This window comes from Macaca thibetana, chromosome 20 (genome assembly GCF_024542745.1).
Source record: "Macaca thibetana thibetana isolate TM-01 chromosome 20, ASM2454274v1, whole genome shotgun sequence".
Lineage (NCBI taxonomy): Eukaryota > Metazoa > Chordata > Mammalia > Primates > Cercopithecidae > Macaca > Macaca thibetana.
Window position 1 is genome coordinate 27,625,687 of NC_065597.1, and position 16,006 is coordinate 27,641,692.

The following is a 16,006-nucleotide window of genomic DNA, read 5'->3' on the forward strand; positions in this document are numbered from 1 at the left end:
CACACACACATCAGCGCTGGTGGCTGCGCGGCGCGGCGCTTGCAGAGGACAATCTAACAGACGCGCTGGCCACGGAGAAGCCCGCGGGGGCCTGGCACGCCGTCCCGGAATAAGGCGAGGAAGACAGCGCGGGAGGCCCCGAATCCGTCCCGCCTGGAGGCCGGCTCGGTGCACGAGGCCCCGCGCGAGCCCGGGGAGCGGGGCGTGGAGAGGAATGAAAAGTTCCTACCAGATGACGGCTGAGCCGTCGTCGCGCACCAGGTTGTACGCCGCCCGGCAAGCCTCTTTGTCGATCTTGGTGGCCATCGCCGCGGGGCCTCAGCGGGACACTGTCCGGGGCGGCCGAGCGCGCCCCTGGCCGGCGGCGGGAATGGGAGCGCGGCGGGTACGCGCCGAGGGCGCACGGGCTGGTGGCGGTGGCTACAGCGACGCGGCGCCTGCGAGCTCCGAGCACGGCGGCGGCTTCCACTGCGGACGGAGAGCGCGCGGGGACCCCTAGGCCGTGGCCCACCCCGCCCCCCCGCGCCCATTGGCCGCCCAGGCCGCGGCCCGCCTGGTCATTGGCCGCCGGGCTGCGGGGGCGGAGCGTCTTGATTCTCCGGCGGCCAATCCCAGCCCAGAAGGCTTGCGCAACTCGGGGATGGGGGCCGGAGTAGGGGCTTTGCCTCCTCCCTCTCCCTCCTCCCTCCCGCTCTCTTCTCCCCCAACATCCCTCTTCTCTCTCCTCATTCTCACTTCCCCTCCTCCCCTCCCGACCTCTCCCTGGAAATTCCCACTATCCTAACCCCCTTTCCCACCCCACCTTCCTCCTCTCCCTCCTCCTTCCTTTTCTTCCTCCCACTCCTTGCTTCCCCCACTTCCCTGACCTCTTCTCCCTACCTTCCCTCCCCCTCTTTCTCCCTTCCCCCTTATTCTTCTTCCTCTCTCCTCCTCCCTCTTCTTGCCTATCCCAGCCCGAAACTTCTTCGTCCTCCCTATTTCTTTCTCCCCAAGCTCTCTTCCTTCCTCCTCCTTGACCCCCTCCCCTGCTTCCCCCTGGCTTCCCCTCCCTCTTCTCCACTTATCCTCCCGGCATCTCCTCCCTCCCTGTCCCCTATTCCCTCCTCCCATTCCCCCTCTCCCCTTTCCTCATTCTCCCCATGCCCCTGCCCCGAGGCTGCAGGGCTGCAGAGCTCCACAGGGGACCTCCACGTGGATGACGTAATGCATCAAACCCAAGGAGACAGGCTGGCCACTACCTACCCCAGCGTTTGGTTCTGTGGATTCTAGGTGGGGAAGAATTGGAAAGAATGAAGCATTTTTAATAGGAAGAAGTAGAAAGTGGACTGCTTCCAAAACGCTGGTGGGCTCTCTGTTTACTCTAGATTCTGGTCATTTGCATTCCTATCTTAACCTCTCGCTTTGGGCTCCTCTGAAAGCAAGAGCTGACTCATTCTGTCTTCCTCATTCCTTCACTGACTCATTCATTCATTCCCTCATCCAGCCATTCCACAAAGACCAGTTACAGCGTCCAGGCAGGTAAAAAGGCAGGATCCTGAAGACTGGGCTCTTAAATTGCATCCAGTACTGCCACTTTCCAACTAAAGGGCCATTGGAAAGCCTCAAAACCTCTCTTAAATGACTCCTCAAATGAGAAAAATAGTGTAACTGATATCACTGCTTTGTTTTAAGTTTAATTGAAATGACACATGGAACAAATATACTAGACATTCGATAAAATGTCATCATTTTTGGTTATTAAGTGATAAAAACAAATCCTAAATAGAAACCCAAAAGGTCAGGGACAATGTCCAATTAATATTAGAATTCTCAACAAGCAAAAAAACAAAAACAAGAAATTGAATGAACGAATCAACCAGTCAATCAATGGGTAGTTGAATGGGTGGATGGACAGGAACACAGTTTCAGAAGAGTAGAGGCTAGATGCTGTTATAAGACAAAAAGAAATTCTCATTTCATTCCTCACAAAGCGGTTCTTACTTAACTCTTTGATAAGGGTAATGGGACAATTGGCCATTGGAAAGAAGAACAAAGATGGATCCATTGATCAGGGAAAATTCCAAAAGGATCAAAAATGTAAACACAAATAAAGGAAATCAGACCAGTTGCAGTGGATCACACCTGTAATCCCAGCGCTTTGGGAGGCTGAGGTGGAAGGATCTCATAAACTCAGGAGTTCGAGACCAGCCTGGATAACATGGCAAAAGCCCATCTCTACTAAAAATACAAAAATTAGCCAGGCATGGTGGTGGACGACTGTAATCCCAGCTACTTGGGAGGCTGAGGCAGGAGAATCGCTTGAACCCAGGGGGGCAGAGGTTGCAGTGATCTGAGATCGCACCATTGCACTCAAGCCTGAGCAATAAAGCGAGACTCTGTCTCAAAAAAAGGAAATCACAAAAGTGCCAGAAGAAAATATGGGGAGCTTCCTTCTAACCACAAACCATGTCACCCAAATCCAAATCCAAAAGCCATTGAAAAGATGAATATATTCAAACATAAAAAGTGATCCAAGAAAAAAAAAAAAAACCCATACCATACCACCTGATGCAAAGAGTAAAAATTAAAAGACACAGCAGTAAAAAGTGTTTGCAACTCAAGTAAAGAATTAGTCTTGCTAAAATATAGATAAGTCAATCTTAATAAAAAAAAGAAAATGAAAAGAAAAATGGTCACAGAACAAGACCAGACAGATTAGATGATCTTAAACATGCGAAAAGATGCCCAACCTCAACTCCTAGTAAGAGAAATGCAAATTCAAGCAAAACAGATACCTTTAAAAATAAATCAATAAACAAGCAGGTTGGCAAAAATAAAAACCTCTGACCAGCCTACTTTGCTGGGGAGGCTGTGAAGACCCAGGCCCTCTTGTACATTGCTGGTGGGAGTGTGAATTGACAAAACCCCCATGGAGCAGCATGGAGGTCAGTGGGCAATGTCTAGCAAATTTACAAGTCTGTGTGCCCTTGATCAACCCATTTACCCTATAGGGTCAGTGGTGCCCGGCCCTGGCTGGACATGGGAATCACCAAGGTCCTCTGATCCCACACCCAGACATTCTGATATAATTGGTGGGATATATGCCCTGGGTATGGAGTTTGTTTTTTTGTTTTTTTTTTTTTTCGAGACGGAGTCTCACTCTGTTGCCCAGGCTGGAGTGCAATGGCATGATCTCGGCTCACTGCAACCTCTGCCTCCTGAGTAGCTGGGGTTACAGGTGCATACCACCATGCCTGACTAATGTTTGTATTTTTAGTAGAAACAGGGTTTCACCATGTTGGTTAGGCTGGTCTTGAACTCCTGACCTCGTGATCTGCCCGCCTCGGCCTCCCAAAGTGCTGGGATTACAGGTGTGAGCCACCACACCCGGCCTTTTTTTTTTTTTTTTTTTGGTTCTTGCCTGCCTCAAAAAACTGTCACCCAGGCTGGAGTGCAGTGGCGCAGTCTCAGCCCACTGCAGCCCTGACCTCCCAGGCTCAAGCGATCCTCCCACCTCAGCCACTCAAGTAGCTGAGACTACAGGCACGTGTGCCACCACACCTGGCTAATTTTTGTATTTTTTTTGTAGAGACAGGTTTTTGCCATGTTGCCCAGGCTGGTCTGGAACTCCTGAGCTCAAGTGATCCGCCCGCCTCAGCCTTCCAAAGTGCTGGGATTAGAGGTGTGCGCCACCCGTATGGGGATTTTTGTAAAGCCCCCTGGGTGATGCTTATGTTCAGCTGGGGCTGAAAGTCACTGCTAGATACACTTGTATGTGTGCAAAATATATCCAGGTTATTCATTGAGATTTATTTTTAAGGCAGAAGGTGAGAGCTAACCTGAGTCCCCATTAATGAAGGGCTAGACGAATAGGTAATAATACTGGTGAACTATGCAGGGCTATGAAGCTGTAAAAGAAAAAAAGGATGAGGACTCTCTCTAGATGCTGATATGGAACAGTCTACAAGATAGATCATGAATAAGCAAAGCTAGCTACTGAATAGTGTTTGGAACAATACTACCTTTTGGGTAAAATGGGGTGGAGTGTTAATATTGTATTTGTTTTGTTTTGTTTTGTTTCACACAGAGTCTCACTCTGTCACCCAGGCTGGAGTGCAGTGGCACCATCTCGGCTCACTGCAACCTCTCCCTCCCAGGTTCAAGTGATTCTCCTGCTTCAGCCTCCTGAGTAACTGGGACTACAGGTGCGTGTCACTATGCCCAGCTAATTTTTGTATTTTTAGTAGAGATGGGCTTTCACCATGTTGGTCAGGCTGGTCTCGAACTCCTCACTTCAAGTGATCCACCCACCTCGGCCTCCCAAAGTGCTGGGATTACAGGCTTGAGCCACCGCACCCGGCCTGCATTTGTTTATATTGGCATTAAAACTTCTGGTAAGAGTACACAAGAGAAAAGTAACAGTACCTGTGGTGGACATGAAGCAGAAAGTCAGGCAAAAAGGATTGGGGTAGGGGGCTTTTACTATATTCTTTCTTAGTTTAGTTCTCAACCATGTGAATGTATTTTCTGTTCAGGATGCTAAACTACCACCCAAAAACGTGGCTGCCGTGCTGAATTCGATCCTCAGTCTCCCTGGTTCAGCGTGTTCCTGGAGGAATCCCACGAATGTGCTGGGAATTGGGAAGCCCCACTTCATTCCGCCTTTCATTGCTGTTCTCTTTCTAGTCATTGTTGCGATCGCCCTCTACTGGACTAAAAGTGTAAGGGATTGGTTTGAAAGAGAACCCTGATTTTGAGCTCCTTGCTGTCCATTTGCCCAGCTAAAGGAGAAAAATAAACCTCATATCAGAAATAAACATTCTGTGTAAATATTTGTTTAAATTGCAAACCATGTGATAGAAAACAATCTAATTCAATTTATGTTTCTTTAAGAGAAATCAAACTATTTGACATTTACCTATGTGCTATGCACTGTGTTAAGAACTGCAGAAGTCAGCCGCGGTGGCTCACGCCTGTAATCCCAGCACTTTGGGAAGCCGAGGCGGGCAGATCATGAGGTCAGGGGTTCGAGACCAGCCTGACCAACATGGTGAAACCCTGTCTCTATTAAAAAAAAAAAAAATACAAAAAATACCCGGACGTGGTGGTGGGCACCTGTAATCCCAGCTACTCAGGAGGCTGATGCAGGAGAATCACTTGAACCTGGGAGCGGAGGTTGCAGTGAGCAGAGATCATGCCACTGTACTCCAGCTTGGGCAACAGAGCAAGACTCCGTCTCAAAATAAAATAAAATAAAAATAAAAATAAAATAAAATAAAGCTATATTAAAAAAAAAAAAAAAAAAAAAAAAAGAACTGTGGAAGTAGGACAGGCACAGTAATCCCAACAATTTGGGAAGCCAAAGCAGGAGGGTTTCTTCAGCCTGAGAGTTTGAGACCAGGCTGATCAACATGGCAAAACTCTGTCTCTAAATAAAAATAAAAATAAAAGCTAGTAGGGTATGATGGAAAGTGCCTGTAATCCCAGATCGTGAGAGGCTGAGGTGGGAAAATTGCTTGAACCAAAAAAGATCACGGCTTCGGTGAGCTATGATCAGGCCACTGCACTCCATCCTGGGTGACAGAGCAAGACCCTGTCTCAAAAAAAAAAAAAAAAAAAAGGAATTGGGAAGTGCTATAAATTCATCCATCCATTCATTCATTCTTTCCTGGCACTGAGCCTATTTCATGTCCAAGGGGGTCACAAACTTACTTGCCTGTAGGGGGCAGGCATGGAATGTAAATGAACCAAGCACAGATCATGTAAGAAAATTTGTTCTGGAAAGGGTGATCCTCTCTGTTCTGTCTTCCTCCGGGTGAAAGTTTCATGTTCAGAGCAGCTTCCTCATCCAAAGAGGGTCACTGGTTCTCAGCTTTGCCATAGTTGCTATGCACATGCCAAGCTTCCAGTTGTTTCAGCAAAGCAAAAAATCTGGATGTCTCTGTGAAATCTCTTATTTTTACGTTTTGGTGATAAAAATGTGACATACAGGAGCTACTTGTGTACAAATGTGAACTAGACAAGTATCTCCTAAATATCTCTCAGGGCTTAAAGTCTATTATGGGTGACAAGCATTTACTTCAGTGTGGACACTGTTGGTTGTCAGCAAGAGAAAACTCAATTCAAATGGGCTTGAACAATGGGAAAAAAAAGTAAAGACCTGCTGACAAGAGTCCAGATGAAGGTGGAATTCAGGCATGGCTTAATCCTGGCTCTGTAGCTCTGCATGTCTCTACTTTGCCCTCCTTTGTATATCAGTTTCATCTTCAAGCAAATTCTACCCCTCTGCCTGGCACATCCCATCTCATCCCAAAATCTGAATGGCTAACTTCTCATTCTGACCTCAAATGTTACCCCCTCCCTCAGAGGGGCTTTCCCCAGCATCCCAGTTTAGAAGTCCTCCTCTGTAACCCTCCACCAGCCACTATCACATAACCATTTTTTGTTTTCCATAGTACTCACTAATCACTATCTGAAATTACCTTTTTCATTTATCCCTTTACTTGAATATTGTCTATCCACTCCTAGAACATCAGGTCTATGAGAGCAGGAACAATGTTTATCTTGCTCACCACTGAATGCCAGCTCTGGGCATAGCACCAGTCCCAGACAGACACACAACTTGTTGTTGAATGGAAGGATGCAGGGCGACAGGGAGTGGAGAGTCAAGGAAGGTGGTATGGACAAAAGCACAAACATAGAAATCAATGAAATAGAAATGAGAGTCCAGAAATACACTCTTACATTTATGGCCCCCCCCTTTTTTTTTTTTTTTTTTTTTTTTTTTGAGAAAGAGTCTCGCTCTTTCTCCCAGGCTTGAGTGAAGCAGTTCAATCTCGGCTTTGCAAGCTCCTCCCCTTGGGTTCAAGCAGTTCTCGTGCCTCAGCCTCCTGAGTAGCCGCCACTATGCCCGGCTAATTTTTTTATTTTTAGTAGAGATGGGGTTTCGCCATGTTGGCCAGGCTGGTCTCAAACTCCTGACCTCAGGTGATCTGCCCATCTCAGCCTGCCAAAGTATTGGGACTGTAAGCGTGAGCCACCGTGCCTGGCCTGGTCAATTGATTTTTGACAAGGGTACCAAGCCAGTCCAATGGAAAAAGAACAGTCTTTCAACAAATGGTGATGGGACAACTCGATAGCACATGCAAAAGAATGGAGTTGGACCTTTACCTCACACCATATACAAAAATTAACTCAAAGTGGATCACAGACGTAAACATAAGAGTTACTCTTAGATGAAAAGATAGGCATAAATCTTTGTCATCCTGTATTAAGCAAAGATTTCTTAGCTGTGGCACAAAAAGCAGGAGTGATTTTAAAAATTGGATAAATTGGACTTCATCAAAATTAATTTTTTTTTTGAGATGGAGTTTTTTGCTCTTGTCACCCAGGCTAGAGTGCAGTGGCTCGATCTCAGCTCACTGCAACCTCTGCCTCCCAGGTTCAAGAGATTCTCCCATCTCAGCCTCTCGAGTAGCTAGGATTACAGGCACTCACCACCCAGCTACATTTTCGTAGTTCTAGTAGAGACGGGGTTTTACCATGTTGGTCAGGCTGGTCTTGAACTCCTGACCTCAGGTGATCTACCCACCTTGGCCTCCCAAAGTCCTGGGATAACAGACATGAGCCACTGTGCCCAGCCCAAACTAAAATTTTTTGTGATTCAAAGGGCACCATTAAGAAGGTGAAAAGATAATACACAGAAGAGAAGAAAGTATGGGCAAAATCATATCTGATAAGGGTCTAGTATTCAGAATATTAAAAACAAAAACCTTTTACAACTCAACAATAAAAAGGTAAGTAACCCAATTTAAAAGTAGGCAAAGAATTTGAAGAGAGATTTCTCCAAAGAAGTTTTACAAATGGCCACTAAGCACATGGAAAGATGTTCAGTGTCATTGGTCATTAGGGAAATGCAAATCAAAAGCACAAGGAGGCTGAGAGTGGGGGCTCACACCTGTAATCCCAGCACTTTGGGAGGCCAAGGCGGGTGGATCACTTGAGGTCAGGAACTCTAGACCAGCCTGACCAACGTAGAGAAACCTTGTCTCTACTAAAAAAAAAAAAAAAAAAAAATAGCAGGCGTGGTGGTGGGTGCCTGTAATCCCAGCTACTTGGGAGGCTGAGGCAGGAAAATCACTGGAACCCAGAAGGCGGAGGCTGCAGTGAGCCACTGCACTCCAGCCTGGGCAGCAGAGCAAGACTCTATCTCAAAAAAAAAGCACAAGAGATACCACTTCACACCAGAAGATAGACAGACAATAACAAGCATTGGTGAGGATGTGAAGACACTGGGACTCTCACACAGTGCTGGTGGAAGTGGAAAATGGTGCAACTGCTTTGGAAAACAATTTGTTAGTTTCTCAAAATGTGAAACAGAGTTATTATGTGACCCAAGAATTCCACTCCCAGGAATATACACAAGAGAAATGAAAACATATGTCCACGTGAAAACTTGGATGTGCGTGTTCACGGCAGCATTATTCATAATAGCCAGAAAGTGGAAACCTAAATATCTGTCAGCTGATGAATGGATAGACAAAAGTGGTTTATCTGTACAATAGGATATTATTCAGCCATACAAAGGAGTTAAGTATTGATTCATTCTACAACATGTACGAACCTCAAAAACATTATGCCAAGTCAAAGAAGCCAGTCACAAAAGACCACACATTGCATGATTCCATTTATATGAAAAGTCTAGAATAAGCAAATCTATAGAAACAGAATGCCGATTGGTGGCTGCAGGGGCAGGGGGAGGAAGAATGGGGAGTGACTGCTAGTGAGTATGGGGTTTCCTTCAGGGGTTGATGAAATGTTTTCAAATTCAATAGTGATGGTGGCTGTACAACTTTGTGAATTTGGTTGCACTAAAAAATCACTGAATTGTACACTTAAAAGTAATATATATGTCATATATATATACACACACACACATACATACATATATATTTTGAGACGGAATGCAGTGGCACGATCTTAGCTCACTGCAATCTCCGCTCCTGGGCTCAAGCAATTCTCCTGCCTCAGCCTTCCAAGTAGCTGGGATTACAAGTGTGCGTCACCACACCCAGTTAATCTTTGTATGTTTATTATTTATGTTTTACTATTTATTTATTTATTGAGACACAGTCTCACTCTGTCACCCAGGCTGGAGTGCAATGGCACAATCTCAGCTCACCGAAACCTCCACCTCCCTGGTTCAAGTGATTATCCCACCTCACCTTCCCAAGTAGCTGGGATTACAGGTGTGCACCACCACACCTGGCTAATTTTTGTATTTTTAGTAGAGACGGGGTTTTGCCATCTTGGCCATGCTGGTCAGGAACTCCCGACCTTTGGTGATCCACCTGCCTTGGCCTGCCAAGGTCCTGGGATTATACGCGTGAGCCACCACGCCCAGCCAATTTTTGTGCTTTTAGTAGAAACGGGGTTTCGCCATGTTGGCCAGGCTAGTCTCAAACTCCTGACCTCAAGTGATCCACCCGCCTTGGCCTCCCAAAATGTGGGGATTACGGGGGTGAGCCACCACACCTGGCCAAAGTCTTGTATATTTTTTAAGCTCAGCAAAATACTAGCCCCAAAATTACATTTTTGAACTAAAAAAAGAGAATCACAGAAAGCTGCCAGGTTTCGGGCTGAGCACCCAGGTGCGTGGTTGATGAGGTGGCAGTGCTGCATCATGCTTGGGGTCGCTGCATTTGAGCTACTGGTAGGACATGGCAGTGGAGACGTCCAGCAGCTGGACAGGTCTGAGACTCAGGACAGAGCCTGGCTTGGAGATACGGATCTGGGAGCCACAGGTCTTTGGGTGGCGATTAGGCCACGAGGGTGTCTGAGTTGGCCTGTGGAGGATGCTTAGGTGGAAGAAGAAGGTCAGGGGCAGAGCTTCATGGAACACCAGCATTTATGGGAAAAGGAACTTGCAAAGAAGACGGGATTGTCCAGAGAGAGAGAGGAAGAGTTTTTTGTTGTTGTTTTTTTTAAACAGATTCTCACTCTGTTTTTTTTTTTGAAACAGATTCTCGCTCTGTCATCCAGGCGCGGTGGCTCACACCAGTAATCCCAGCACTTTGGGAGGCTGAGGCAGGTGGGTCACTTGAGGTCAGGAGTTTGAGACCAGCTGACCAGAAAACTCTGTCTCTACTTAAAATACAAAAATTAGCCGGGCGTGGTGGTGCACACCTGTCATCTCAGCTACTTGGGAGGCTGAGGTGGGAGAATCGCTTGAACTCAGGAGGCAAAGGTTGCAGTGAGCCAAGATCACGCCATTGCACTCCACCCTGGGTAACAAGAGCAAAACTTCATCTTAAGCAAAAATTCTATTATTATAACATATATTAGTAATAGTAATCATATTCTATATCATATATGTTATATAGTAACCACATTATGTAAAACTAATACTAGAAATGTCTTCCTGGCAGGGCACAGCGGCTCACACCTGTCATCCCAGCACTTTGGGAGGCCAAGGAATGCAGATCACAAGGTCAGGAGTTCGAGACCAGTCTGGCCAACATAGTGAAACCCCGTCTCTACTAAAATTACAAAAAATTAGCCAGATGTGGTGGTGTGCGCCTGTAATCCCAGCTACTCAGGAGGCTGAGGCAGGAGAATCGCGTGAACCTAGGAGGCGGAGGCTGTAGTGAGCTGAGATCACACCATTTCTCTCCAGCCCAGACAGCAATGCAAGACTGTCTCAAAAAAAAAAAAAAAAGAAAGAAAGAAAGAAAGAAAGAAAGAAAGAAAGAAAGAAAGAAAGAAAGAAAGAAAGAAAGAAAGAAAGAAAGGCAACGTCTTCCTATATATTGTGCGCTATGTGCCAGGCTGCATGCTAAGTGCTTGATGGCTATTTTCTCAGTGAATTCTCACATCAACCCGAGGAGACGCTGCAACTGTTCCCCCAATACAGATGAAGGAACTCAGGCCTCAAGACGGGAAAGTATACCTCCTCGTGTCTGAACATTGTGGAGACGCTATTTGAACCCAGGGTCTTGGCCTCTACACCAAGAAGTAGAGTTTGGTGGACCTTGACATAGAACCGGGGTAGCTCACTACACGTGCCCTGAAGCAACTGAAAAATCTGTGCCAGCTTTTTAAGAACCTGGTTTTTGCATGGACTTTATTTCTTTCATTGCAAAAACCTCACAGACTCTTTAAGGTCAGTGTCCTGGTTTTTCCTTCCGGCTACAGATTAAAAATAAAATAAAAATAATTAAAAAAAAAAACCACCTCAGCTGTAATTGGAGACTGGGAATAAAACATAACCCTGAACCTTGCTTTTCTCAGCAAGGTAGTTGTCATTCTGAAGCAGGTGCCTTACACGAGATGGCTATTTATAGAAAATGATATTTATGGAATCTGTGCTGATCTCACTGATTGTCAAATCTCTGAAAAGAGGCTTGCAGGAACATTGGAAGTTGCAGACGTGGAGCCCCTGACTGAGGGAGTGTCAAACAGCACTCTTGAGTGGTCCTCCCCAGGCCCCGCGACCTGGGGCTTCAGCCTCCGGTGAGTAAGGGCAGAGGTGGCAGAGGGAGCCCAGGTCGTTTAGCCAGGAAGTGTGCTCCAGTGATTAGGAGCTTGGGCAGCTGCTCACCCAAACCCTGGCTCTGCCACACCCCTGAGCTCCAGTTTTCTTTTCTGTGAATGGAGTATCCCTCATGGAGGGTTTTTATTTTTTGCGGATCACAGTAGAAAAATTCATGTAAGGGGCTGGGCGCGGTGGCTCAAGCCTGTAATCCCCGCACTTTGGGAGGCCGAGACGGGCGGATCACGAGGTCAGGAGATGGAGACCATCCTGGCTAACCCGGTGAAACCCCTTCTCTACTAAAAAAATACAAAAAACTAGCCGGGCGAGGTGGCGGGCGCCTGTAGTCCCAGCTACTCGGGAGGCTGAGGCAGGAGAATGGCGTGAACCCGGGAGGCGGAGCTTGCAGTGAGCTGAGATCCGGCCACTGCACTCCGGCCTGGGCGACAGAGCGAGACTCCGTCTCAAAAAAAAAAAAAAGAAAAATTCATGTAAACATATGAAATGATAGCAGGTATTTTAAGTGCTAGCTTCCCAAACCTGTATATCTGTATACAATTTTTAACTACATTACCAAAAGTAGCACGCAGTGCTAGACTTCACCCTGGAAAACAGAAACTATCAAGTATATGAAAGTAGGAGGCCGGGCGTGGTGGCTCACGCCTGTAATCCCAACACTTTGGGAGGCCAAGGCAGGCAGATCGCTTGGGGTCAGGAGTTCAAGACCAGCCTGGTCAACATGGTGAAACCCCATCTCTACTAAAAATACAAAAATTAGCCAGGCATGATGGCAGTCACCTGTAATTCCAGCTACTAGGGAGGCTGATGCAGGAGAATCATTTGAACCTGGGAGGCAGAGGTTGCAGTGAGCCTAGATTGCACCACTGCACTCCAGCCTAGGCAACAGAACAAGACTCTGTCTCAAAAAAAAAAAAAAAAAAAAAAAAAAAAAACTAGGAAAAAATGAATGCAAGGTATTAACGTTGGCTACATCAGGGACGGGCAAGCTGGAAAGCTGAGCAGGTTGGTGAAGCCCCCCAAGACTGGCCACAGCATAGAGATTAGCTAATGACCCTGAGCCAGAAGGACAGGGGAAGGAGGGGGGACCCTGGAGACCAGGGCCTAGCATCACCCAGGGATTGCTGGAGTGCAGAGCTACGGCTGCTGGAGATTTGCTCCAGAGAGAGGTTGAAATACCCCCGCCTTTTCTTTCCTCCTGCCCTCCAGCCGGGAGCCACTGACCAGGGACTTGTGAACACAGCCTGAAAGGGCGACGCCTCCCCACCCCTCCACCTCCCTACCACTGGACTCCAGCATCCCAAAATTCCCAGCAGAGTAGGCCGGGCAAAGGGGAGGAGCAGGTCTAACAAGTCCTAGAGCAGGGCTCACACCCCAAACAAGGGTGCTCTACCATAAACTACTGGACCACACTTTGCTTTGCGGCGAGAGAGCTCCTCAGGAACGGGAGACAGTTCTCAGGTCTTAGGGCCTCAGGAAGCCTCTCCTCTGCACGATAAACCCACACCCATAGCTTCTCCTCCCCTCCTAAGCCCGCTCTGTGTCAGCTAAGTCCCTGCTTAAGCACATCAGAACACAATTCCCAAAGTGTGGTCCATGAGACCTGAGAACCGTCTCCCCATTCCTGAGGGCTCTCTTGCCACAGACGGTCATCTTCCTACATGAACCTCTGGAGAGCAGAACAAAACCAGTTACAGAGAGACAGTGTTGGGGTCGACATAAAGAAGCTCTTTCCAATTGAGACCAAACACTGTTTTCTGTGAGGTAGTGAGTTCCCCGTGACAGCAAAGGGCTCTCAGAATTTTATGTATTTATTTTTACTTCTAATAGTACTTTGCTTTTTTTTTTTTTCTTTTCTGTCTTTTTTTTTTTTTTTTTTTTTTTGAGACTGAGTCTCACTCTGTTGCCCAGGCTGGAGTGCAATGGTGAGATCTGGGCTCACTGCAAGCTCCACCTCCCAGGTTCAAGGGATTCCCCTACCTCAGTCTCCCAAGTAGCTGGGACTACAGGCGTGTGCCACGACGCCCGGCTAATTTTTGTATTTTCAGTAGAGACAGGGTTTCAGCATGTCGCCATGTTGGCCGGGCTGGTCTGAAACTCCTTACCTCAAGTGATCTGCCCACCTGGGCCTCCTAAAGTGCTGGGATTACAGGCGTGAGCCACCACGCTCAGCCTCTAATAGTACTTTAGAGAGAATATTTTTAAACAGGGTCTCACTCTGTTGACCAGGCTGGAGTGCAGTGGTGTCATCATGGCTCACTGCAGCTTCGAACTCCCAGGCTCAGGTGATTCTGCCACCTCAGCCTTCCAAGTAGCTGGGAGAACTACAGGCGTGCACCACCACACCCAGCTAATTTTTTGTATTCTTTGTACAGATGAGGTTTCACCATATTGCCCAGGCTGGTCTCAAACTCCCGGGCTCAAGCAATCCACCCACCTTGGCCTCCGGGAATGCTGGGATTGCAGGTGTGAGCCATGGCACCCAGCCAGGAGTCAATTCTTGACCTACTGACTGTGGCCATTCTGAACTGGTCTCTCCTTTCACTGCATCAAAGAAGTTATGGTGACATAGAGGATCTTGTATCATTCGTTGAGTTTTTACACTTGCTTTGTAAAAACTATCTGTTCTATTTCCCACTACCAGCCTATAAGTTTCCAGCAGACAGATTTGTTTATCTGTGTGACTTTCGGCAAAAAAAAAAAAAAGAAAAAAGAAAAAGAAAATCTGAGGTTTTGGTTTTACCAAAACCACACAAATGTACCACGGAAATCCTTTAAACAGTAATTTTTCCTAGAACAATAAAAATATAATTGTAGGTTCATACATGTTTATTTCTGAAACATTTATTGCATGCTGGAAAGGAGAAAGTATTACACTGGGGAGGCCCACAGAGAGGAAGAAATTAATGTGAACAACATGCAAATAAAAGGCCACAATTATCTGCAGCATTTGCTAAAGTGAGCCTGCCTTTGGCTCTAAAGTAAGCCTGCCCTTGACTTTCAGCCTATAACAGCAGCGTGCAGTAGGTAAAGAAATACTGTTTAAGTTAGTTAACACAGAATACCCCATTTAATTCAGTAAATATAATAAATTACTGATCTTCAGTTCCGTATTTGGGCACATAATAGGTAAAGAAAACAGCAGAGAAAAGAGAGAAAGAAATGGAAAGAACAGGAGCAAAGAGAAGACAGACCTTCAGAAAGATGTGGGGCCAGGCACAGTGGCTCACACTTGTAATCCCAGCCCTATGGGAGGCCGAGAAAGGCAGACTGCTTGAACTCAGGAGCTTGAGACCATGCTGGTCAACATGGCGAAATCCCATCTCTACAAAAAATACAAAAATTAGCCAGGTGTGGTGGTGTCCGCCTGTAGTCCCAGCTACTTAGGGGTCTGAGGTGGGAGGATCTCTTGAACCCCAGAGGTGGAGATTGCAGCAAGCTGAGATTGCACCACTGCACACCAGTCTGGGTGACAAAGTGAGACCCTGTCTCAAAACAAAACAAAACCAAACAAAACAAAACAGAAAGATGTGGAAGCCTTCTTGTCCTGTGAAATCAGGACTTTGGTCAGTCAGCTAATGGTGAATCTAAGAAGTCAGTTAACTCAGGGAGTCCTCTTAAATTCATTCGTATCGTACATCTTTTACTTGCCCTGGTGTTTATGAGTGCATCCTTTCTTTCAGATGGGGCTGGCTGAAATAGGCGTTGTGTCTCTCTTCTCCCATAAACCACATCCATAATCCTTCTGCTACAATTTCCCATTTCCTATTCTTTACACAAAGACACTTTCAAAATCATGTATGTGTAGAATCATTCCAGGGTTCACAATTCCCTCCACCCAACCTTCCCCAGTTTTTGCCACTAATTCAGTATAAATTGTCTTAGTTACATCTTCAAATCATCCAAAGTTTCATCTGAGTTTTATAGTGATGATATTCCTTCTGTTTACCCTCATGTTCCCACGACTTACCTAACATTTAATTAAATCAATTAATGACGATAATCAACACAACTGCCATGAACAGTTTTGGGAGCAAACGCAGCCAGTTCTAGATAAGCACAGAGCCCGGGTGGTAAGGGAGGAGGCGTCAGCACCCTGTGCCCGGCTGCCGGCATGTTTCACAGGAGAAATGGGACAAGTCTGTTAATCTAGTGAGTCGATTCAGAAGAAGTTGGTTAAGAAAGCATATTAAATAAAGGCTTAATAATTAAAATTTGATTAGACATTAGAAGTTAGAGGTGTCTTTCATGCATTGGCTAATTTCATTCAATCATCTATTCATTCTTTATGCTTGTTTTTGTTTTTGAGACACAGTGTCACTGTCACCCAGGCTGGAGTGCAGTGGTGCAATCACGGCTCACAGCAGCCTCAACTTCCCAGGCTCAAGTGATCCTCCCACCTCAGCCTCCTAAGTCTCTGGGACAACAGGTGCATGCCACCATGCCCAGCTAATTTTTGTATTTTTGTAGAGACAGGAT

At 46.4% G+C, this 16,006-nt stretch overlaps 2 protein-coding genes and 1 long non-coding RNA gene across 3 annotated transcripts in view; 1 reads left to right on the forward strand and 2 right to left on the reverse strand.

Annotated features, from left to right (window-relative positions):
• The window catches only part of COTL1 (coactosin like F-actin binding protein 1), a 52,927-nt gene extending 52,457 nt beyond the window's left edge, over positions 1-470 (reverse strand). Inside the window, exon 1 of the mRNA XM_050773798.1 lies at positions 230-470. Within this exon, the coding sequence (XP_050629755.1) occupies positions 230-306 (77 nt within the window). The 5' untranslated portion in view covers positions 307-470. The remainder of the gene's footprint in view (positions 1-229) is intronic.
• Positions 1-16,006, reverse strand: part of MEAK7 (MTOR associated protein, eak-7 homolog) — a 672,801-nt gene that overhangs the window by 149,416 nt on the left and 507,379 nt on the right. The gene's annotated exons all lie outside the window — the stretch shown is intronic.
• On the forward strand, positions 651-10,723 carry LOC126944367 (uncharacterized). Its single transcript, XR_007722031.1, has 2 exons — positions 651-1,342; positions 10,407-10,723. It is a non-coding gene; the product is annotated as an uncharacterized LOC126944367 (long non-coding RNA).